We start from the raw sequence: 25,891 nt of genomic DNA on the forward strand, positions 1-25,891 counted from the left end.
CTTCTGTTTGAAAGGACCGTCTGTAATCCGGGTCCAACAGGAAGAGGAACAGCTCATTCTTCAGCTAGCTAGACTGAGAATGAACAGCGATGCTAGCTGCTCTGTGAGGCTGCAGCAACGCTTTAAACTTAGCGCTAATGTTAGCATGCTAACGTGCATCCAATGCAGCATGCAGGCGTTTAGCTGTGACATCACTCCGTATTCCAAAGCTGTTTACATGGCTAACAAGAAGAATATTCCATTAATGTTTACATGCAACCTTCAGGTCGGACACATCCAAAACCTGTTGATATCCAAGCTTGGCAAGAGGATGAGACGCATTTTCTGCACACGTGTCCAAAGAACTCTCCTAAATCCTGAATAATATCAGAATATCCATCATGTCTCAATCTGAGACTGTTCCATTCAGACTAATTCAGAAAATCCAGCTGGAATATTCTGTTTGCATGAGCCTGGTGATACTCTGGATCATAGTTTCATATTAGTGTGCATGCACACGCAGTCAGCGTCCACCATCGCACAGCATGTCCCAAACCTAAAGCACACACGAGCGCTAAGTTTGGTTTGAGTGTGTTCAAAGTGGAAGAGGGGCTAAATAAAGTCCAGTGGAGCTACTAGACTGAATGAATACTCCACTCTCCCACAGCGCAGCGCACAAAGGAAGCGGAGGAGCTGCTCTCCGCTCCATCAATTAGAATAAATGGTGGGTGGAGGCAGCGCCACTCCAGGAATATCCGCGAGGATGGAAAAAATGCTAAATCTCATGAAAAGCATTTCAGGGTCTATTTGTTTGTAATTTATTTCTTTAAATTTCCTTCTTTAAATTCTAGTTTAAAAACAGTGCATGACTGTTAGTGTGTGCTATCGATTCAGGACGCAGCCTGTAGCTTAGCATCTGAGCATGCTAACATTTGCTATTAGCACTAAAGTCAACGTGCAGCTGGGGCTGATGGGAATGCCATTAGCTCTGCACGTGTTTGGTCATAAACCAAAGTTAAATTTAGACTTGAATGAATTACTTTAAGACATTTGCGGGAAAATATATTTCAGTCTTTGAAGACTAAAAAGCTCAACACTGAACTACGGAAACTAAAAATCTATCATCAATTCACATATTTGACTTTAAAATGAACTTTGCAACTTCAGACGAAGCAAAAGAATATATTTATTTATTATTTGTGTGTGTGTTTCTGTATGTGTGTGTGTGTGTGAAGCAGGTTTCCCACCACAAACACACACACACAAACACACACGGTCACAGCATTATGTAATTTGCTCTAAAAGCCTGGTGCTGGTGAAACAGTGGGTGACACCTCGACCTCCATCATGCAGAACACACACACACACACACACACGCACACACACACACGCACACACATTTACATGCAAATGGAGGATGAACACAAACGCTACAAAGAACAAATAAAGCAACAAAGCGGAGAGTTAAAAGGAAGTTATCCAGAGAAAACACAAGAAACAAGAGAGAGCAGAGAAGAAGAAGAAGAAGAAGAAGAGAGACAGAGAGAGAGAGAACGCAAGAAGGAAAAGATGAAAGGAAAGAGACACGAGATGAGAGGAAGAAGGTGTAATATGAAGTAATGAGAAATGGGAGAAAGAGAGATGAAGGAGAGAGAGGGTGACAGCGAAGGTAAAGGATGTGAGAGAGAGAGAGAGAGAGAGAGAGAGAGGAGGGAAAGAGGCTGGAGTACGTGGAGGGCTTACATAAGTGTCCTGACAGTGTTCGTCAACTGTCTCCTGAGACACACACACACACACACACACACACACACACACACACACACGCAAGATTAAACTTCACAAACGCAAGACGAAAGGACAACTAACACACACACACACACACACTCAAAGGGCATCTGGAGAGGCTAATGTGGCATGTTTGTTTGTCAACATCTGTCGTTGTCATGGCGTCCAGGGGCCAATGTTCCTGCCTGAATCCTCTACGTCCACACGTCCCTCACGGCATCATCAGCGTCTCGCTTCCTCGGCCCTTAAGTCTCTCGCGAGGGCCACAAACCGCCTCCGTCTTCATTGCGTTTCCATATAAAGACAATTATTTCTGCACGTTCTGTTTTATTTATGTTTTAAACAGCGTCTCGAGGGTTTTAGATGAAATACTCAAATTTTAAGGTTGTAAACAAACGTACGGATAAAATAAATTAATAGAATAAAACAGTCTGAAAATGAAGCGGATCAGGATTCAAAAGTTTTTCTTATCAAGTGTTCACCGGCTCCTTCGCTGTGTTCCTACATTTCCCAGAATGCCTTTCAAACCTCCAGAGTTTGTGTTTAAGCTGCAGGATCAGTTGATTTTCGTCCTCGTTGCTTCGTCTGCGCAGGTTTGGGTTAAAAATCTGAAAATGTTGACACTTCTGATGCATAACTAACTGCGATCGAATCATTTTAAACGTCTGATATTGAAAAAGAATCAATGTGACATTTGATAACCTTCAGTTAAAGGAAAGTTTCTCTGTTGCTTCGTCTCTTTCCTGCCTTTTGTCCTCCTCTTCTTCATCTCCTCATCCTCCCTCGTTTTCCTGCCTTTTACCCACACGTCTCTCTCTCTTTGCCGTCACTCCACCTCTCTCTCTCCTCCAGAACAACCCGTCTCACCCTCACCACCCCGTCTTGCTCCACCCATCGTTCCCTCTCTCTCACTTCGGATGGCTGATTTTTGCAGACAGCTGTCTCTCTCTCTCTCTCTCTCTCTCTCTCTCTCTCCTTCTCTCCATTTTCTTTCCCTCCTCCGTCTCCTGTTGACTTTTTCTGTCGTGGAGGCTTTTGAGACAGTTCTGCCGAACAGGATCAACATTCGTCGGAGCATCTGCGGCCTGCAGACGTTAAGACTCTGTGAGAGGCTTTCGTGTGTTTACATACGACGGTCGCTCGCTTTGCAACAGAATCGCCACAGATTGAATTCAAAGCTGATTCAAGTGCTGGAATCTCACTGAGTACATTCACTGAAGTACTTGTACAGTGTTTGAGTATTTCTCCGCTCTGCTTGCACTTCACACTACCTTTATTTGATCATTTCAGTACTCTGCAGATTCAGATTAATAACACCGTCATTAATCTATAAATAAACTATGTGAGTCATTATCAGTTCAGAAAGGACTTTATTGATTGATTCATCAGCTACCCTGCAGTTAAAAAGCAATTAAAATTACTTTATTGATGCAATATTAATGCATCAATAATCATCTTTCACGTTTGAATGCAGGACTTTTACTTCTAAGTATGTGAATATTTTTTAAATTGTGGTATTAGTACTTTGATTCAAGTCAAAGATATGAGTACTTCATCCACATCTGGTTCTACTAAAAGACAAATGGCTGCATTTGAAAAGAAAAAACCTGCAGAAAATGGCGAAAAAACATGACCAGATACTTTAATACTACAATAAATACCGACTGCACAGTTCAGGCAAATATCTGGTTTGAATATATATTATATTCCAATACAAAAAAGATCGTTTACTTCTTGGACCAGATTATTTACACAATGATGAGCGAGAGAGGTTTGCTTTATTTTGTAAAACGCAGTAAAAGTAGTTGTATATACTGCTGCTGCTGTCAGAGTATAGTACCAGTGCTGGTACTGCATCGCGCTGGCACTCAGTAAATAATCAGGCTGGATTATCCCGCCGTGACACTGCAGGAATAATAATGTTTCCAGCATGAGGAACATGGAGTATCTCAGCCCCCACCGTCTGCTTCTCCCACACATGTCTGCCTCAGAGGAAGATGCTTTCTGTAACAGCCCTCTTCCTCTTCATCACTTCAGCAAACCCTCCATCTCCTCTCACTCCTCAACGACGTCTTATTAAGCGCCGACAGCTCTCTCTTCCTCTCCGCTTCCTTTTCGGTCGCTTTCGAACTCCTTAAATCTTCTCATCGCGCCCGTTATTTCCTCCTCCTCCTCCTCTCCCCTCGGCCTGAATTTGAGAATACGTCTTATTTTAGGACTGAGAGTCGCTCCTGCAGCCTCCAGAGCGCCGCGGGATGTTTCGAGAAATCTGATTTTCTACTTTCTGTATGAGTCTTGCTCAAAGGGCTGCTCCGCCGGAGCTGCAGCCAATTACACCTCCCAGCAAGGTGGAGCTGACGGCAGGCCGGCTCAGAGCAGGCAGACGACTGCAGCCGAGCTCTTCGAGTCATATTACGAGAAAACATGACGGTTATTAAATCAGTCTGCTGCTGTTTTAGCTGCTAAACAGCGAGGGGAAAATGAACTTATGGCTGATTGTTGTGGTGATGTTGAGATGAGAGGATCATCAGGGTTTGTTCAGTAAAATCCAAGCACTTTCAAGGTAGCTAAACCAAAACTTTCCAGACTCTCTCGCCTTTATCGTCACATCTAAATCGTTCCTACAAATGCAATTACAGAATTATTTTACCAGCTGCTCACATTAACTTTCACTGTGTGTTTTCATCGCAGTGGTCTGATAATGTCGATGCCACGAGTCAACAAATACGACTTTTTGCTGGTTTACATGAGTGAAACACCTGATTATGCTGAAAATCAAGCATTTTTTCCAGGACTGCATTCAGATTCAAGGACAATCAAATGATTTTCCCAATATTTCACAGAAGACCTACTAAACTTCGTACGTACTATGCATCTGTTTATCTTGTGGTGGGAAACATAGCTGCTCACAGGCAACATTTTTCCAAGAGGCGAACGAGCTACGTGTTTTCTCCACATGCTGCTTGCAGGAAGGCGGCCGGGGCGGATGGAGTGTTTGACACCAGAGATCAGGAGTTCTGCAAACGGTCAAGACCTTCGTTAAGGATACGGAAACAGTCGTGGTTTAACTTACATTTTACGGCTCGACGGATAAATTTAATTAATGTTTCCACATCATGTTGATTGGATTAAAATTCAGGTATTTGCTGCTGTAAATCAGCAGTATGTAGGAAGCAGTCTTTCCTGTTAACACCTTGACATCCCAAAGCTCAAATCCGTAATGTTTTTATCGAACAAAACCCTTCATGGGTCCAGCTGTGCAGTGAATAATCCTAAAACACACAAAGCAGCACACTAGCTGCGTTTCCATTACAGTTGTTCACAAAATAAAAGCGATATTTCTGAAGTTTTGGCAAAGTTCGAATGCGACTTGCAGGTGTTTCCATTGAACGGTGTTTTGCGAACCAGCTGAAATTCTCGTAAGTTCTCGGACGTCCCGCGAGATGTGTGTGCGTGCTGTGCGTCGGTAAAACACAAAGCCTTATAATTAAAAAGCACATGCTGAAGGTGAAATAAAGAAATGATCTGTTGACTTAGAGTGATCACTGATTTTAATGGCCTATTATTGATCACTTTGTTATTCCGCGAGGCTCGCTCTGACGGCGTCAGCTTGCTCTGACAGCGTCAGCTCGCGCCGGCGGAGCAGCAGCAGAATACAGGACTGTGAATTACTGAAGTGTCCTTTGAACATATTTTCTATCAGCAATTATGTGTAAATATTAAAGTTAATGGCGTGCACGCGTGTCTCCCACATAGCTGAGGTGCACACACTCATCACAAGTTCATCTCACGATTAATGAAAACGGAATGATTAGATTTTGCAAAGTGCGCACAGGACGAGATCACAGATTGTCTTTAACAGATCAGCCAGCGTGACAGCTGGAACAGCTGCAGTGTTTTTGTCTGCTACTTATTGAGATCCAGAAAACATACAAACACTACAAAACTGACAAGACGTTATCTGACTACATGCGGCCGGTGAACAAAACAAGCAATTTAATTAAAATAATTAAAATGAAAAGCAGCAAGTCGTCACGTTTAAGAAGCTGGAGCCATGCAGTGCTTTTGCTTGAATAATAAAAATGACTGCTGACTAGCTTGCTGTCCTCTTGTGTGTTTTTGTTTGCAAAAATCTTAATTTGTAAAATAATTAAAAAGCAAGCTGTCTAATTAAAGGTGGAGGAAAGTATAAGAGTTGCATGAGATTAAAGTAAACTTTAAGCACCTCAAATTTGTACTAGCAGAACTACTACGTACACTGTAGATCTACCTAAAATGCAGACCATAATAAATAAAGGTATGCAAGCCGGTGGGTGCGGGTGTTTCAGCACTGCTCACCGTTCACCAGCTGTGAGCAGTAATAGAAAATGTTCTGGTCAATGAGAGGTTGATGTTTAAGCTGCACATTGAATTCTCCATTAACAGCTTCTTCTTCTTCTTTTTTTTTTTAAGTTCTCAATTTATATGCTAATTTCTTCAGTCATCTCTCGCTCGGCCTCTTTACTGAGCCGCGTTATGTATTAAATCATCGCCTCTGCCTCGACTACACAAGGGCAAGTAAGCAGTTTTTGTGCTTCTCTTCATCGTTTTAACTCATCCCGTTCACCTCCGTGCTCTCCGCCACAGCTATTCAGCACAGACGGCCTTTAGCGCTCCATCTATCCTTCGCTTTCCCTCCTCCCTTCACCCTCCGCCAGACCAGGGATGTAAACTTCCTCCTAAATCTTCACCCGTGTCATCACTTCACCTTTCTGTCCATCCATCCATCCCTCCATCCTCCTAAATCCCGGAGCCTGGAAAAGCACTTCACTTCCACCTGTCCTGCCCGTTATCCATCCCTCCATCGCCTTTGCCTTTTGCTGCATCATCACACCTTCACAGGTGAAAAAGTCGGTAATTCTTTCTGTTTTATGAACTTCTGTATATCTGTCCATCCTCTGAACAGCCTTAAAAACTTTTTTTTAACATGATCAGATGTTTGTTTCATAAAGTCATTAGCCAAGTTTCTTGTATGGCTACTTAACATGAACACAGTTAGCATAATAACGACTAGCATGCTACCCTGCTAACTGATATATCCATGTACCATTCAAACGTTGGTATTTCATCATGTACACAGTTAGCACGTTAACACGATCACAGCTAGCATGTGACACAAAATGTGCATGCGATGTATAGCATGTGATTCAGCATGTTAGCATGTGAACACATACACAGTTAACATCAAAATTAGGATTTTGACTGTGCCAATATTTGGTATGTTGGCTTATTAGCATGTAATGTTACACATATTATGTTGCTGATGTTAAAATGCCAACAGTTAGAATGTTAACATAACAAAAATCAGCAGGTTAACATGTGAACATACAAAGTTAACATTCTTTGCTCAAAATTAGGATGTTAATGTGCCAATATTAAGTTTGTTGGCTTATTAGCATGTAACGTCATACATACTAACCAATGTTAAAATACTACGCGCTAGCATCTTAACATGCCAACAATTAGTAGGCTACGTGATGCTTAAAATGCTAGCTTTTTAGCACGTTATATTCAGAACACTAGCATGTGAACATACACAGTTAATGCTAGCTTGTTAGCATGCAACATTCAACATGCTAGCAGAAGTTATGGATGATTTTGTTTTAATAATTAATATTAGAGAAGCCGATTGTGCTCTAAGTGTAGCCTTGGGTCTCTTTATTTAGTAGTTTTTGTTTGCACTTAAAAAAATGTGTACCTGTAAAAAAGTTTCTGCATCTGACTTAAATCTTTATTTTGCTCTTCGCCGTCCGGGGCAGAGACAACATGTTACCAGTCATTCCAGCACTCCTTCAATTTATCTCCCCTCGTCAGATCTTTACCTGCATCACCTCACCTCTCCAGAGACAGGAAGCACTCCACTTCCTGCTCTCATCCCCCTGCCTCCCTCAATCCCATCCTCATATCATCCGGTGGCTGCTGTCATCCCTCCTCTCCTCCACTCGCTCCATCCTTTCACATCCGTCTGGCAGCAGCCGTCCGCCGCAGAGAGCTGGAAACAGCGGGAAGAGACAGGCGGCGGGCGGAGGGGGGCGGAGACCGCCTTGGGGCTTTATAACTCTGTTTCTTCCTCTATCGCCATCCCATCAACTCTCCATCTCCTTCTTACTCGTGTGCTTTCCTGATCCCTCTAGCTCTCTATTCTTCTTTCTGTCCCATTAAATCTCTCTTTCATGTTTGCTCGCTTCGTATCCGCTCGCGGCTCGTTATCTCACCCCGTCCGACGCCTCGTTCATCCTCCCTCGTCTTTGCCCGTTAACTCACCCGCTCACCTGCTCTCCCTCTGTTTTCCACGCTCCTCTGTCTCTACTGTCTTCATCCTCTTGTATTCTCACTCTGTTCTGACAAGTCCCATGAGGACAGCGACAAAGTCCCTGAATTCCTCAAAGACAAAGAAGTGTACGGCACGATTGGATGATTTAATAGATGCAACTAGGACAGAAGGTTCTAGTCCTTTACTGTCAAAAGGCCCCATATGGAAAGATAACATTTAGGCATGTATGTCCTTTTACCACGAGATGGAAATATGTTATAAACACATATAAATGTGATGGCATACACATTATGTTGCCCACATATGTGTCAAACATAAATGTCACATCATGCTGCTGAGATTATTTGAATGTGCTGGTACATAAAAGTGTAATAAACAACGTTTATGTACAGCACATAAATGTCACCTGTGTGGAAATCACATGTTTGTTCTCGTGTAAATTTATGTGAATATATTATGTGAACATGGCATTCTAGTATTTATCAAATATATGTGATAAGAATATTTTACATATATTACATGCATGAGATTTGCATTAATGCAAACGAATGTGCTAAAATTAGTAACTGTAAACTTAACAGTTAGCTTAAAAACATGCATGTAACAGTTATTGCATGATATTGACATTTAGCATGCTAGCCAGGTACACCCATACAGTCTATCTGCAAACTTGCAGCGCATAATGTTTAGCATGTTAGCAGTTGGCATGTACTGTTCAGCATATTGGCATGTGAACATGACAGTTAGTATAAAATGTGAAATTTTGTATGTAATTTACACAACGTAGCATTCTACATATGTGTGAAAATGCGTCCATTAACATGTTAGCAAAAGATGTTGAAATGCAATGTTTAATAATGCAATATTTAGCATGTTAGTTAACTAGCGTGCGATTAGCATGTCATTTTGTTACCATGCTTGCAGTTAGTATGGAAAGCATAGCATGCTAGCTTCTTTGCACAACTTTGCAACATTCATCATATTTGCATGTGAACATGTGTTAGCATGTTAGCACATTATTATTCCATTGATACATGTGTAATGTTTAGCATGTTTGCTCATTAGTATGTACAGATGTCTAGCTAACATGCAAAGTCTGGGCATCACTGAGGTCTACAAGCATTTACCCTGAATGTTCTGTCATTAAATGTCTAAACTCCTGACGGTTCAACGTCTGCTGAAAGTGTGGTTGGAAATAAATATAACCTAAAGAAGTTCTGCTGGTATTTGAGAACCAACCTTGACACCAGTAAAGGAGCACATATATAGTTAATATAAACTATACACACACACACACACACACACACATTTTCAAACACAACATGTCAGGTCAGGTGGACGATCTTGCCTCTTAAAAATGTCAGCGTCTCAGTAACTGAGGAAAACACGGTTCTTTTAGCTGGATGGATGATTCAGTCTCGTCTAAAGTGGGTTTGAGAGATTTTTAAGAGCCACAAAGAAATCAACCTTGCATCCAACTGGCTCCCCCCTCTGGAGGAAGAGGTCACTGTCCAGGTCGAGTCCCTACCTCTTTTTGGTGGTACTTGATGGCCAGTTTGAGCTTGGCCAGGTCGTGGCACTGCTTGGGGTCCAGCTCCTCGCTCTGGTCGTTGTCTCTGTGGTTCAGGATGGTTTCCAGCTCTCTGGAGCTCCTGGCCTGGTCCAGAAGGTCTTTGGCGAACCGTTTGCATTGCTGCGACAGCTCCTCGTACTCCTGACGGAACTCGTTCTCCACCTGAGGGTGAGAGTGGAAGGAAACTTGATTCAGGTGTTTATAATGGGTTTTTTTTGCCATCTATAACTGGTTTAATGCTTTCTGAAAATGTTGCTCTGCTGCAGCAGCCTGGAATACTTCTAATAAAAGTATTCCAGGGTATCAAAGGCACAAAAATGCTTTTGAAGCCTTTATCATGCACTGGAGGAGAAGAATTTCTGCTCGCGCTACCCGAGATAAAACCTGAAGGAGTCGCTACAGAGATTATGATCAGCTGTGAAGCTTTCTGTGATTACAGCTGCAGAACTTTTAGCAAAATATCGAATAAATTAAATGTAAGATGGGCCGAGTGAAGGACTCACTCGAGACAAACAAGCAACATAAACAGAATGGATGCTGCTGCTTCCACAGAGGCTTTAACAGATCATCAAGTTTGGATGTGGCTTCCCTCCAGTCGAGTTCACTTGGGTCTTTAGAGAATCGATGCCAAGGCGGAGCTCTGGAGGCTCCTGGTGGACCAGTTTTTTATCGTCACACTTAAAGTTGGCGTCTCATTTAATTTGATTTGATGGCAGACTCCTCTTCAGGCAAACACACGATCGAAAAGGCATCGACATCCGTACCTTGCTGAGCTCTTTGAGTTCCCAGCCCAGCCTGAAGGCCGTGAGGATGGGGTCTTCACTGGACAGAGCGATGAGGGACGGCGAGGCCAGGGCCTTGTAGATGTTGAGTCGAGACCGCGAATGCCGAAGGCTGTCGACCTGCAGAAGCAGAGCGATGAACAAGAGGAGGAAGAGCCACGTGCCAGTTTTAAAGGTGAAAACCAGCCACGTCGCACCTCTTTGGTTATTTACCGTCCATGAGCAGAGAAACGGTCACTTACCTCTGAGCTGGAAACACACTCCACACAGTCACATCGTATCTGGTGTGGTCTGGGAATGGTGACCTACGCACAACAACAGATCAATCATCACAGCTGACGTCAAATCAGTGAAATACCCGATTCAGCATTCAGCGACTCAAACGTTTGACTGGTGTAATCACCTTCCGCTGGACGAGGAGCTTGATGATCTCGTAGTTGTTGGTGTGAGCAGCGAGCATGATGGGAGTTATGTCTGGGGTGAACTCTGAAAACTGACTGTCCATCATCAGTGAGGGAACCTGGAGAGGGACAAAAAGGCGTCAATAGGGAACCAATCAATGACTCGCTGATATCTGATGTTGGTTTGATTTGATTTAGGTGAAATTCTTCTTGTTTGACAGCAGCTAAACATAGAAAACAACAAAAAACGCTAATGAGCTTTTATTATGCAATTAAAAAGCCATGAGTCAGCGCTGTTACGTAAGAGCAACAGCTCAAATTAGCCAGACGAGGAATCAAATTAAACTCCTTTGAATCAAATTAAAACAAATTGAGTTTGTGTGATGCATTCGACAGAAGAAGTTTCCTGCTGGTCAACGGCACTCGGGGACGTTTATTTAAAGTCACATCCTCTCCAGAACTCATTCCAGCCTCACCGAGGCCACTGTGAGCTGCTGCAGTGACAAAAGAGTGAAGGTTTTATCACCAGGTGAGGACCAGGTGAGCACCAGGTGGTGGTTTCTGATCCTTTCTCAGCAGCCATTAGTTCCCATTAATTTCCACACAATATTAAAATCTATTAGCGCAGTCTTGACACGTGTTACAGTATTTAATCCATACTCCAATTAATGGAAATCAACATGCAGACAAACAATGCTTTTGATTGATTATAGTAACATTATATAATATTAATAATATTTCCCCAAAAAATGAACAAAAAATACAGAAAATTAACAGGAGGAATAAACAGGAGGACCTAAAGTGTTAACAAAGGAAGAATAAAAGAAGTGTTTGCATGTCGCAAAACAAAAGGCATCAAAATCTTATGACACACACACACACACACACACGCACTCCTCGACATCAGAAGGAGTGCGAGGAGCAGACCTGAGGAAGAGGAGGGAGGAGTGCAGTGGACACGTGTGGACTCTCTTTCATCTCTCAGAGGGAGAACGAAGCAGAGTGCCTCTCTTCGTCTTATCTTCCCTCTCCGTCTCTCGCCTCCTTCTCCACCTCCCTGTCTCCCACATTCTTCCGTTCCCCCTCCACTCTTCCCGCCTCCTCCTCTCCCTCCTCCCTCCTCCGCTCTCTTCCATCGGTCTGGTCGTCTGACCTCCTGCCATCTTTGTTTTTCTGCCTGCTTCACCTCCTCATCTCTCTCCCAGCCTTTTTCTCCCATCTGACCTCCTCCTTCGCTCCCCCTCGCTCTTTTTTCTCCTCCCGGTGTGATCAGGAGCGTGAGACCAGCTGCCACGGGCCGGGCATCACACGCTGATTAAAGAGACGGCGCTCGGGTAAAAAGGAACGAGCTCGCGGTGAAACGCACTCCAGCGCTCGCCGAAATCATCTGCATGTTGTGATTTTTCCTGCATTAAATATTCGTCTGCTTCCTGCTGCTGCCGCTTAGAATTTGTACAAATTAAACAAACAAACATACAACATGTTAATTAGGGAGCTTTAGCTGTGCTAGCAGGTACGTTTTGTTCACCTTGTGCAGAGCAAGGCTAGCAGTTTCCCCTTGTTTACAGTCTTTATGCTAAGCTAAGCTAAGTGCACACAAGGTGAAAGTTAGATACAAAACACTGTTTCTGCAGCTGAGTTCACTGCATCTTTGTACTAGAGGAAGTACTTCAGTAGAAGTATTAATACCACACAGTGAAAATACTCCACTATAAGTAAAAGCCCTCATCTTGTATGCTGCATTTTACTGCTGCAGATGTTTCAGGTTGAGCTCATTTCAACTACTTTATATCCTGTTGGCTGGTTTAATCTACAGCGATGCATCATATTCTATGAGATCATCATGTGTTTGCAGCCTGTCTGTCCTGTGAGAACCACGTATCTCAGAAAAACTGCCTGTTTTCAGCTCTGTGTCGATGCATTTTCAGCTGATCCAAGAGGCTTTTTAAACAGTTTATTTAGCTGAAGAAGGAGGAGAACTTTCTCAAGACATGAAGGAAAACTTCATCCTTCAGTTTATCACAAACATATGGAGATACGTGGTTTTCACTGGACAGGAAGGGCATAAAACTAAACTGAAACTGTCAGTTGAACGTAGTGGAGTAAAAGTAGAATATTTGCCTATAAGTATAAAGTTGCATTAAATGGAAATACTCAAGTAAATATTGCACTTGAGTCCAGTATTTACTCAGTAATTGTACTTAGTTACATTCCATCACTGAAACTTCTGACTCACTGTAACTGCAGATCAAGCAGCTCTTTGAAGTCAGAAAATAAATCAATAAACAGCAAAACTACAGAACGTTTGTGCTGAAAATGTTTTTCTCCATCTTTTTCTGTGTGACTGATTTTTATTTTTACAGTTTTAGACAAAATAGATGCGGAAAAACACAAATTAATGCCAAAATCAAACCTGACTGGAAACATTTGTGTCCTCACCGACGAGCTCACGCACAGATCAAAACAACCGAAAAATGATCCGCACACGCACGCACACACACACACACACACACACACACTTAATCTTTTCTTCACACACTTCACACATCAAAGGAAAGTGTGAGAGAGGCTGAAAAATCATCTGCATACCTCTCTCTCTCTCCGTAACTATTTCTCTCTCTTCCTCTCATTTCTGATTCCTTCCCTTTCTTTATGTCGGGATTTCCTCCATCCAGCTCCTCTTCCTCCCTCCCTCCCTCCCTCATCTCCTCATTGCACACTCAGGGAAAAACCTCCACATTTCCTCCTTCCCATGTTCTATCACTCCCTTCCTTCCCTCCTTCCTTCCTTCCTTTCCTGATGCTGCTGCCTCATTCCTTCCATTTCTAGAGAGCTGGTGATGGAGAAAGCCGCATTTGGTCGTAGTTAACCAGGGAGTGGGTGAGGAGAGGGAGGGAGGAGAGATGAAAAAGGGGAGTGAGGGGGAGAGGATGGAGAGAGGTAATAAAAGAGACTGAGTCAGATGGAGAGGGACGACGGAAAGGTCAACGGTTTCCTCGCCAAGAGAAGATAAAAGAGCAGTTAAAGCACACGCAGAGCATTTCTCCACGGAGGCAAACACACACATTAACTTTACGTCTAAATTTTATTCACTCATTTTCAGGTTTATGTCCTGATGAGTGAAATGAGTCTGTGGCGTTTTTGCTTGACTTGAAAAGGCCCGTAAAAAAAAAAACTCTGTGGCGTCACGTATGAAACACGTCTTTGATTTTGTTGACAAAAATTTTGCTGATTCGGTCATTTTTCCTTGACATTTGCGCTTCTATCGTAGCTAAATGTTGTCTTTTTCTGTCTGTTTTAATTGCGTTTATTTTTGCACAGGGGGTTTTATTTTGAAAATGTACCGTTCCTGTGTCTGACTTCCTGTCTGGCTCGATCTGCTCTGTGCAGATCATCCGTCAAAAATGGACGAGCAGCGGACGGAGCAGCGATTCGCTCCATCAGACATGTAGCTCGCTTGCTAAATAAGCTAGCGTTAGCGCCATGACTCGTTAATGTTCTCAGCTGATTCTTATTTTAAAACCAGAACGGCGGTTGTTCACCTCGGCTAAAGACGCTCTACGTGCTTCATGTTAACATGTATTTGTGTGTGCTAAGTAAATGCTGTCTCCACGTGAGAGTATAACGACGGCGCTCGGGTTTATCAATAACGTGTTTTTGAGCTTGTTTCATGTCGCTTCTTTGCATCCTGGAGTCCAGAGACGAGCCGACAGAGAAACAAACAGCGGCGGAAGAAAAAGGAGGAAGAGGAAAAAAAAAAAAGAGTAAGGCAGCGAGAGCAGATTTGTTTCCATCCTCGTCCAAATGAGAGGCGACCAAAACCTTCCCACAATCCTCCGCGCCGGCCAAGGGTTGGTTGCCATGGTGACGTGGAACCTCACAGCCTCCCGCGGTCCAGGAATTAATGCAGAAGAAGAAGTCTCCGTTTCTGCTCTCTTATCTGTGTTTGAAAATATCGCCGTGTTGCCTACTCTTCCTCTTTCTTTCTCCTCTTTTCTTTCCTCTCCTCTCTCACTCGCTCTTCATCCCTCCTCCTCCTCTTCATCTGTGCTCCCCTTCCTTCAAATCTCCTCCTCTCTGAATCTCTCCTCCTCATATCCCCCTTAACACCTACATCTTAAGCGAGCTGTGCAACATGTTCCTTTACTCCTTCTCACACACGCGCACACACACACACACACACACGCACACACACACAGAAACAGCAGCAGGCAGACAAATATACTGTCTGTCTGTAAATCCTATTTCACAGTGTGTCTATAAAACGAGCTGTTTAATTTTCCTCCTCTCAGCAGAATGTGGCGTGGAGCATTACAATGAACGGATGTGCTGCTCATTATCACACACTCACACACACACACACACACACACACACTCACACACACACACACACAGTATAAACAATGGAAAAACGCGCACACACTTTAACGGATGACTAAATGCAAACACGTGCGTGTGTGAATCCGCCTGGATGCAACAGATTAACATCCATGCAGGGAACGTTCTGTCTTTTGTTTAACCGCACACACACACACACACACACACACAACACACACACAACACACACACACACCTGTTTCTCGCCGCTGGGCCTCCGGTGTGACAGCAGCAGCTCCACGGCGCCCACCACCTCCTTCCTGATGGCGTAGAGCAGCGCGTCGCCCGTGTGGATGCCGTGGTCGAGCAGCAGCTCCATGATCTCCAGGTTCTCGTTCTCGATGGCGATGAGGAGCGCGCTGCGGCCCAGCGGGTCCAGGCAGTTCACGTCCATGTTGTAGTAGACCTCCGCCTCGCGAAGGGCATGTTTGACGCCCGCGTAGTCTCCTGCGGAGGCGGGGGGGAAGGTGGAGGGGTTGAGGGAGCAGACGGGTGCAAACCAATAACACAGAGTAAAAGTGCTTTTATTACATGTGAACGTACAGAGAGCTCACTGTACTTCAGAAAAACGTTAAAGTACTTCACATTATTAGATGAAGTAGGATAAAATGGAAATACTCAAGTAAAGTATCTCAAAATTCAAGTTCTTTTCCCCACTGGAGGATTTCCATCCTTATTGTTCATCGACACAGAAACAATCTCCTAATAACTGAACAATACTTCGTCGTATCAGCATGAGAGATGACGCACCTTTCTCCACAGCGGTGAGGTAGGCCCTCTCCTCGGCCGACAGCTCCACCTCAGCCCGGACGATCTGAAGCGGGATGCGGTCGCGGTACGGCGAGTAGGTCGCCTGAAACACCAACAGTGACGCACATGAAGTCACATCACACCAAAACACTCTCTGATTGGCCGTTCATGATCCGTTAATGACAGTTTTTAACGTGAACCTTCGCCGCTCAGCGTCACTGCCAGCACACACACCTGCACGCTGGAAATGTTTGGTGGCTTGTTGAGCTAATTATCCTTTTTTTAAACCGGAGTCAAACTCCTTGCGTGTGCACACACACTCGGCCAGCAAAGCCGATTCTGATTCTGTTCACATTACGATCATTTTACACGTGCATGTTTACTGTATGTGATAAAACCATCCTATAATGATCGTTAAAGCACAATTTGTTTTCATGCAAACTGAACTATTATAACGGCCGATCCATAACTACAGCAGACTTTCCTCTAACGTCAGTCATACAGACCGGATCCACACTGCGGACAGTCAGCGGCTGATGGACTGTGCAGTCTGGAGAGAAAACCGTTTGATGTGACTTGTACGATTCAGGTTAAGGGCTTTTAAGTGATGTCAGTTATCATTATAATGATTTATTATATCGAGCTTCTGGGAAAATGAGCAGAGGAGCTTCATCACACACGGCGTCCACACACTTAATGAGTGAGAAACGCAGCTGATGGCAAGACGAGATGCGTCAGGACGTGTGAGCGTCCGTCCATCAGATTTACTTCTGCTTCGTGGTTTTTAATTAATCCGAGCGGTGAGAAATTAAAGTTGCTGAAAGACGCTGCCGTCCCCTGAGCCATGTGGCTAAATCTCAATATTTGATTCCCGCTGTTCGGTTTAAACAGGCTCACGAGTCAAACAAATCAGCTGTTTGTTCGTTTGCTCGTTGAAATCCTCTGTTGTATTTGCAATCCCTCATAAGCTCCTCGTGCAGCCGGTGGATGTTTTATTTCACAAGCAAAACCTCCAAAGCAGAGTCAACAGGAGGCTGTGAGGGTTTGGATAAACCTGAAATCACAGCATTGTCCTAACAGATCTGTGCTTGACTCACCTTCTTGTAGTACAGCTGTGTCATGGGATTCATCTGGCCGGTCTGGAGGAGAGAGAGGAGCGAGAGTTACTACAGAAGCAAAGAAATATCAGCAGATCTGCACTAAACAGATGCGAATGAAGGCAAAAGGATGCTCTTTCGAAGTCAGAACCTGCTTGAGAATCATCACATTTTGAAGTCTTCTTCAGTATCAGAGCACTCCAGTGACAGTCCTCTGTACATCCGTGGCTACGCTACAGACCTGAAGTGCTAATAGCTAATTCTGCGTACTTTTCTAATGCCTGTTTGCTAAATCTAAACAAATACAGACAAAAGTTAAGGTCTCAAGTTGCAGCCTCGTGTTTTCAGCGCTGTGAGCACACAAACAAGCAGCAGCAGGTAGAAAACCCAGCAGCAAAGATCTAAATCAGCAAATAAACCCGAAACTGTCTGCAGGGCTCGGTGCTGTGGGGCGGAGTGAAGAGTTTAGGCTTTCTATTGTTCTATTAGTGAACTGTGAACCATCTGATCGTCACACAGAGGGACAGCTCAAGTCAAGCAACGTGATTGGTGGTTAGCCGACAACTCAGTTCTGCTCTGAAAACGTTACCTGGACAAACCAGTGAGCTAACAAACTGCTTCAGAAAGGAAACGTTTTAGACCAACTTCAACCTCCATGATGGCCAAACACCGAAAAGTTGGATCATCAGGGGTAAAAATCACCTGATGGACCTAAAGCAGTGTTTCCCAATCCTGGTCCTGGAGTCCAACACACCTGATTCAAATACTCAGCTCGTTACTGGGCTCTGCTGAGGCCTGATAACGAGCCATTCATTTGAATCAGGTGTGCTGGAGCAGGGAAACATCTAAAACATGCAGGGCTGTGGTACTCCAGGACCAGGTAGGTCAATTAAATTTTGCTCTGAGGAGCTGCGTTGGTCTCCGTGCTGGACTTCGCGGATCCATTAAGTCGGTCCCGGCGTCGCCTCAAAGACGCAGAGTTTACAGCCTCCAGAAACGGGCTTCAGTTTGCAAAACAGGCCTTCAACAAGCATTCAGGGTGTTCCTGTACGAACTGAAGTCATATTCAGTCAGTGTGGGCAGACTGAAATCTGAAAGTTGCACATTTTACTTGACCAAAGAGCTTTAAAACCCCACAACTTGGTCTAATTCTTTGTGACGTGTGGAGGCTTGTGGAGCAGCAGCAGACAGCAGGAGGGCAGCAGGTTTATTTCTAACACAGATAAAACCTGAACTCTGAAAGCGAGCTGACGCGGCGGGCGACAGTGATGGACGGGCAGACCGTCGAGGCGGCGCAGATTAGCGACTCTACATACATCCGGCACAATAAACGGCACGCAGACAGAGGATAAGCCTCGTCCCGCAGTATTAGCAGCTCGAGCCTTGTTAATGCATGTAATCCCCGTGAACCTCCGCCGCCTGCAGGAGGTTCAGAAGCTCGGCTCCTTTTTGCCACATTTCTATTTATTCCTGTGGGTTTCATCACGTCGATTGGTTGAACCACAGTTGCCCCACATTTGTTCATTTTTGGGAGCGAGCGTCTCAGACAGATGATGCATTTTGATTAGTTTTACAGTCTCCTACACAGTTAATTTTCCAGCAGCGGGGAACCATCGAAACGAGTCCAGAGGAAGAAGAACGAGAAAGAAAAGAAAGTTGTGGTGCGGGAAAGAACAGTGAGATGATCTGGGAGTGAAAAAGTAATTAAAGCTGCAGTGATCCACACCTGCTCAGAGTGAAACAGGAGGTTTCAAATTAAACCTGGACCTGGAAAAGTCCAGAACAAAAACTAAACCTGACGGCTTCTGGCAGGTTACAGAGACCGCAACTAACGATTATTGTCAGTTATTGATTTGTATGGGCTGGTCGATGTGACCCAAAAACATCATCTCAATATTTCCCCAGTTAGCAGACGATTAACGAGTTAGGAACCTGCTGTGTGGCTCGCGCTCCACATTTTACATTTTCTGCAAAAACAAGAATTAAAATGAATCAAATTAATGTCCCAGCTCTAAATATGAGTATTATTCTTCGCATGATCAATAGTTTGACGACGTGTTGTTTCATTTGTCCGACAGTTCAGAAGTTTATCATGAGATCAGAGAAAGAAAAGTGGATCAGCGTCGTGTTGTTAATGCTTGAAAACGATCAATCACAGTTTACAATTAACCCGCTCTCGATTGACGATCTGATTATTCTACTAAACGCTTCAGCTCTAGTCTTGATTTGAAAGCAAGAACAAGAAAAGCCGCTCTGGTTCTGGATGTTCAAGGAGGTCCAGGTGAGAAACACCTTCATCAACGAGTGACAAAAACACAACGATCAAAAGGTCCAAAACAAAAACCACAGCGGTGAAACCTCGCGCTCACGAAGCCGCTGAGCGCGACATGTGGAAGGTTAAACACCTCCTGACGAGCTGAAACATGACGCTTCTCATCACGGGGAAAATCTCTGAAGTCACAGATGTGTTCCAGACGTAAGCTGGACCCATTATTACAGCTGTGATTCAGGGCCGGGCGGGGGGGTCCACACAAAAACCACCAAATTCAGCCAAATCGCATCAACGCAGCCTGAAACCTCTGAACTAAACTGCAGCATTATTAGTTTCAGTCACAGGCTGCTGACAGATGAATACATTCGCAGTTAAAACAAACAAACCCATTCAAACAAATAAAAGAAAATAATTAAGAAACGATTTTAAAGATTTGACAAAGTATACGCAGGTTTCAGTTGTGTCCTTTCTTTATTTTACTGGTGAATGTGCTTCTCAGTTTACTTGTGTTTTATTTGTTTGAAGCACTTTTCCAAATGTGACACATGTTAAACATATTTTCTTCATTGCTTCTGCTGTCGGCCATTGAAATAACATTTTCAGCTAAAGATCGCGACTACGAACATCTGAAGAAATGATTAGACTTTGATGACGAGCGTCAGATTTCACACAGCCAAGGCTACACACTGAATGATATGGTTTAGACTGTTATATATGATATTTATATATATCATATATGGTGCTTTCTTACAGTCAAAGAGTTTTAACGATGCTGAAAACGAAACCTTCGGTGCTGACTCAGCAGAGCGCCGGCCACAAACACACTGCAGCTGAACACACTCGTCCTGTCGAGTTCGCCTCTGAGGAAGAGTGACGAAGCGCTGCAAGGGAGATGCCGGTCTGTTATCAGGGGTTATTTACAGTCACTGTGAGGCTGACAGTCGATCCCAAACTGTGTGACAACTTCCAGCGGTTGTATTTCAGCAGTAATGAAGCTGATTAAACTCTATTAGCCACAGAGGAGGAGGCAGGAGGAGGCACGGCGACCCCGGCCTCCCGTGTGAGTCCGACCTTTTCGTAACGAGCCGCAGTTCGCCGTTTTAATTTAGCTGATTTATTATTCGCATCCGGGGCGACATCAAGTGACCGGAACGGGACTCACTGGACTGGTTGGGACTGAAGTGAACTGAACAGAGCTGGGTTCTGAGGCTGCTCGTCCGTCATCTTTGTCGCTAAAATAACTTACACGTGTGTTACGTGAGTTAAGGTTAATGCAGACCTTGTGGGAGAAGTGGCAGAAAACAGCAAACATTGTGCATGCATGAATAAAAAGAGATTCATGTTTGTTGCATTTCATTTTGACTTGCTTTTAATTAGACATCTTAAATCTGACATAATCTTCAGCAGAGCCGTTTGAAATAAATCAGTCACATTCAAAACATCCAGAACAGCAACAATCATCCTGCTACAGTCAGTCCAACAACCTGCACAGAGCCAAGCTGAAGATCAAACCAGGCGCCGAGCACCGAGACAGAAACACTTCCTGGACCGGAGAGAGCTGAAAAACGACAGCATCACAGCAGCTGTTAGCATTCTGCTAACAGTAAATCCAGCTTTCACCGAAACAATTCAGACATGTTTTAAAGTAAAACTGTTTGTTCCTGCAAACATTTTCATTCACGTGCTGCATTTTCCTCGTTTCTCTTGCGGGCTGACGCATTAAAACACCTCAGGGCTGTTTCAGCTAAGCGGTGCAACAAATGTTTTCGTGCATCTCCGAGAATCCAGAAAACGCTGTTTATCTGCCCATCCTGGAAAAAGCAACACTTCCTGTTGAGACCAGCGGCTGAACCCAGATTTAAACCCTGCGATCAGTCCTGAAAGCTGCAGAACTCTTACTGCTCCGGTGCTCATTGAACGCAGAGGCTTGCACTGTGCAGCTCCTCCAAATAATAACTCGACTAAGCCTTCATGTATTGGAGGGGAAATCTTTGCTGAGGTATGAGCTTGTTTGCACTCGAGTGCAAATAAGTTACCTGTTCTTCCTTTTACTTCTTTTAATTTCACTTTCCTTATTTAAACACAATCAGGAGTTGAAAATCTTCTCAAACTGTGTGGAAAAATCAACTAAACACACTCTGCAGGTGGACTCCGGGGCTGATACAGATCTGCTCACACCTGCAGGTTAGCACCGGCGAGGGTCCGCCGGAGCCTAAGTTACGTGGACGAGATTAATCCTGCAGCGGCGTATGTGCAGTTGCTGGAATGCAGATGCGTTTAAGATATGCATAGCGAGGGAGAATTTATGCTGACGGCTTTACAATGCTCCACTGACTGTGGTACAGCAATGCAGATAAACTCCCAGCTCGCCTCCTATCTTACTCCACCGCCGCCTCCGTCCAGGTTCTTCACCACGCAGAGCTCATTCACTCAGCGTTCCCCGCCATTCGCCAGAAATTTCTCAAAAGTCTTTTCTTATTTTCCCGCATCCATCAGTAATTTCCTGTCTGTCCTGCTGTTTCTTTGCAGCTCTTACCTTCATTTCCCTCCAGCCTGAACACTGTGTCCCTTTTTAACTCACCCGATCTCCCCTCATCTGCTCTCTCCCGCCTGCTTTCACGCCTGCATGTAGTGTTTTGTACCCACTCTACACTCCTCCCTTTCTTCTCATCCTTCCTCTTCTGAAATCTCTCTCCAGCCTGAACGTCCTCATCTTTCACATTTTCTGCTCTATTTTCAGTGTTTAAAAAAAAACCTTGCTTCTCCTCATAATTCTCATCTTTCCGTCTCAATGCCTTTTCTTGCTGTAGAACCGATTCTCATCGTCTCCTCCCGCATGTTCCAAACAGCGGCTGTTCAGTGAGCGGAGCGTATCAGAATCATTGCAGGCAACCAACAAATGCTCAACATCACCTCAAATGAACAGGTTTCACAAAATCGCATCGTGTCCTGACATGTGATGATGGAGTCAGGGTGCAGCAGCCAGGATGAGCTGATGATGGTGTTGGACGGTGTTGATACTGAGGCCGCAGCAGCACCAGACGCTGCCGTTCAATGCGAGACAAGCCGCCAAACAGTCGTCCACCGGAATGGTTCAACTTTGACGTGTGGGAGCAAAGACCCAGAAAGACCAATCATCCGCAAGCGCAGCTGTTAGCAGCCGTTAGCACCAACTCAACCATGTAAAAGCAAATGTGGGAAATCATCATACTAACCAGCTTCCACGTTCAGTATGATAGATTAAACAAGGCAACAGGATTTGAACATGATGTGTTGATGGACTTTGCTCTGGTAATGAACTACCTCCTGGACGAAAATGGCGGGAACATGCACATAAACATACTAATACTGATTTTTTAGCATAATGAATAATAAAAGTCTTGTTTTCGCCTTCAAACCATCACATATGCAGCCAGCTGACAGACTGAAGACGCATCTAATTTGTCTGAGATCAAGACCTGTAGCAGTTCAATGAGACCCGACCCGACTCCTCAGGACCACGTGGACCCATGAAGACCTCTACCCTACAGAACCCTTTTGAAGCTACTTTATGCGAGTTTTATCGTTGCGTTTGCAGACCTCTCCTCTCTGATTGGCAGACGTTTAACGGCGAGATCCCGACTTCACATCAAACTTTCAATTCAAAGATCCGCAAAAAGTCCTCAAAGAGCAGAAGCTTACAAGTCAAATATTCTTCAACTGTCATCATCCGGATTGCAAACACTGAATCCTGATCATCTGTATGTATTTATGATGAATGCATATCGGCCGGATGATGCAGCTGCAGGAACAGAAAACACGCCGGTGCTGATTGGCAGTCCTTCATCGAGGAGATTTTACGATGCTTGTAGTAGCTGTTCAAGACTTTGATGGACTTGGCTCCAAGTGTGTTAACGACCTGCCGGACGCTCTGACTTCCTGCCAGACTCCCCTCAGATCCTTTGCTCTTTAAGCCAGAGCCTAAATCCAGGACTGAGTCCAACACAGTCAGCAGCACAAGATCAGGACTCGACTCCGTCAACGCATAATGATAAAAATCTGACAGTGAATGTACTTCAGCACTTTCCACCACTGCAATCTGAGTCACGCATGGACCTTAAAGGAGGTAAACTTGAGTTCCCATCACCTTTTTAATCAAACACATGTATCAGCAGCGGACACCAGATCCACGTCTGAGGGCCAAACAGCAGCAGGAAACGGTGGGATAAGCAGAAAGTGTCCCGTCGTCTTCTGCCACTCAGCAATAAAGCTGGAAGTGTGATGAGAGAAAGTGCTGCGAGCAGAACTTAAGAGCCAAGCGTTTACTGCTTTTTATTACATGTGGGTGGTTCTCTCTCTCGCTTTTCCTCCTCCTCTTAACTCCCTCCACCTCTTCTTCTGGACAGCCTCTGCAGCTCTTTCTAATGTCTCCCTCCAGTCTCTCTCCTCTTCCCCTTCATCTCGATACCTCTTCTTCCTGCTCTCGGCTGTCGCACTCCTCCTTTTATTTCCACCTCTTTCACATCTGTGCTGTGCAACTTTTGGGCCACGTGCAGCTTCTACAATAATCAAGCTACAACAGCATATCCACGAAAGCATAAATAACGGCTCCTCAGGTGCTCGGTGGCAGGTGAAACCTCTCTGGCTCAGAAACTCTGGGTGAATGTGGGGGGATTTAATCTGCCCGACATAAAGGAGGATTGCAGTATTTCCAAACTACAACAACAAACTACACAGTTTAACATAAGACGGAGCTGAACTGAGCGAGCAGCAGCTGCAGCACAAAGTAGAAACGAGTGCAAATATAAAATGTGCACAATGCCTGAAATATTAGCGGTGAGGATCGTTCTCGGTGCAATGCATACAGATACGTGTGAGGAGTGGAAGTGGTTTGCAACGGTTTAGCGAGGTTGGATCGCCCACACGCATGCTAGAGGTATCGTGCAGTTCATCTTCAAAGAGGACAAGCGTTTAGGAATGGCTTAAAGTGTGCAGGATCCAGAGGATCTACAGGCAGAAATGGAATATGATATTCAGAAGTATGTTTTCATCTCACAAGATTTTTCTTTCATTAGCTCAGAATGAGCTCTTTACATCTAGAGAGGGAGCAAGTCCTCTTCCATGTTTCAAGACTAGACCACAATGGACAAACCGAACACTGACTGGTCTTCAGTTGGTTGCAATCTCCAACTTCACCACTAGATGCTGCTAAATCCTGCACACTAGAGCTTCATTAATTAGCTAAAACTTTCAGCTGACTCTGGTTTATGAGGTCCGCAGTCCGGTTTGCACCTGAACAGCTTGGTGGATTTCACTCTCGGTGGTTCGAGCGCTGCAGCAGAGAAGCTTCATTTTTTATTTTTATTTTATTTTTTGCATTAATATTAACATTTAGCCGGTGATGTCGGACAATAGATTCATTCCATTATCATACACACAGACGACTGTAACGTGCTGCAAAATCCTGTTTTCTCTTTTTAATAAAAAGCTTCACACTCTCTCACAGTTCCAAACTGTTTCTCACAATTAGAAACTTTTTTTATTCAGCGTATCAGTGCCCTCCACAGGATAGAAAATGAATTACATCAGTCAGAGTTGATGTAAGAACGTGAAACTAACGCTCTCGTCTGTATTTACTGAACTGAAACTCTAACCATGAGTCTCCAGAGAGTCTCGCCTCGTGTTTTGTGTTGCTCTTCATGCGTTTTCCTTTTGGCTTGTACATATTTGCGTGCGGCGCCCTCTAGAGGCAGGTGTTTCAGATGTCTCTGGAGTCATATGTGGCAGTGGTTGATGTTAGGCACATGTACTGTTAGATCCTCTCTGCTCCACCCTTCGCTCATCCCTCTGCATCTTATCTGACATCCCTCACTCCATTAACTTCACCTTCTTTCTTATCTTTCTCCCCTCCGTCACCCTAAATATCAACTATCTGCCAGCTCGTCTTCTTCTGATCTTCACTCATGTTTTCGTCTCAGCTCCTCTCCCCTCTCCTCTTCGATCTCCTCTTCGTCCGCTACACTTTTACTATCTCTTCATTCGTCCCTGTAATATTCCCCCATTACTTTAGCCATTTATCTCGCCCTCTCTAACTCCACTCCATCACTCCCGGTGCCCTCTGGTGGTTTTTCTCCAACTGTCTCCCTCCATCTTTCCTCTACTTCATCAAACTCCCTCCTTCTATCTTTCACTCCCTCCTTCTCTCTCTCTCTGGTGAGTCTCATATATTTTCAGGTCTCTCTTTTCCTGTTTTTCCTCTGGTCACTGATGATTCTCTGTGTTTTCCCTCCACTCCATAAACTCCCCTGATCCTGGATTCTTCTCACAGCCTCAACCGTCTTCTTCTTCCTCTCTTTCTTCCTCTCTCCTCTTCCCTCCAGTCCCCCTGGACCTGCCGTCTTCCTCCCTCCCCCTCCCTCCATCTTGCCCTTTTCCTCTATAAAGAGATGCGTTTGCATAAAAGAGAGGGGGAAGGCAAACACACTCAAAGCAAAACATACTTTGGTGCAAGGTTGACAGGAAACATTTAAAGTTTCTGATGCGATTGTTGTTTCTACCTTTGAGATATTGAGATTTTACGTAA

At 44.4% G+C, this 25,891-nt stretch overlaps 1 protein-coding gene across 1 annotated transcript in view; it reads right to left on the reverse strand.

Annotated features, from left to right (window-relative positions):
- trpc5a (transient receptor potential cation channel, subfamily C, member 5a) overlaps positions 1-17,090 on the reverse strand; it is a 68,698-nt gene extending 51,608 nt beyond the window's left edge. Inside the window, exons 1-7 of the mRNA XM_041965734.1 lie at positions 17,058-17,090; positions 15,961-16,063; positions 15,407-15,657; positions 10,836-10,952; positions 10,675-10,737; positions 10,415-10,552; positions 9,606-9,812 (exon numbers count right to left, since the gene is read on the reverse strand). Coding sequence (XP_041821668.1) covers positions 9,606-9,812; positions 10,415-10,552; positions 10,675-10,737; positions 10,836-10,952; positions 15,407-15,657; positions 15,961-16,063; positions 17,058-17,090 — 912 coding nt within the window. The remainder of the gene's footprint in view (positions 1-9,605; positions 9,813-10,414; positions 10,553-10,674; positions 10,738-10,835; positions 10,953-15,406; positions 15,658-15,960; positions 16,064-17,057) is intronic.
- Between the last annotated feature and the right edge of the window lie 8,801 nt (positions 17,091-25,891).

The sequence above is a fragment of the Chelmon rostratus genome, chromosome 23, assembly GCF_017976325.1.
Source record: "Chelmon rostratus isolate fCheRos1 chromosome 23, fCheRos1.pri, whole genome shotgun sequence".
Classification (NCBI taxonomy): domain Eukaryota; kingdom Metazoa; phylum Chordata; class Actinopteri; order Chaetodontiformes; family Chaetodontidae; genus Chelmon; species Chelmon rostratus.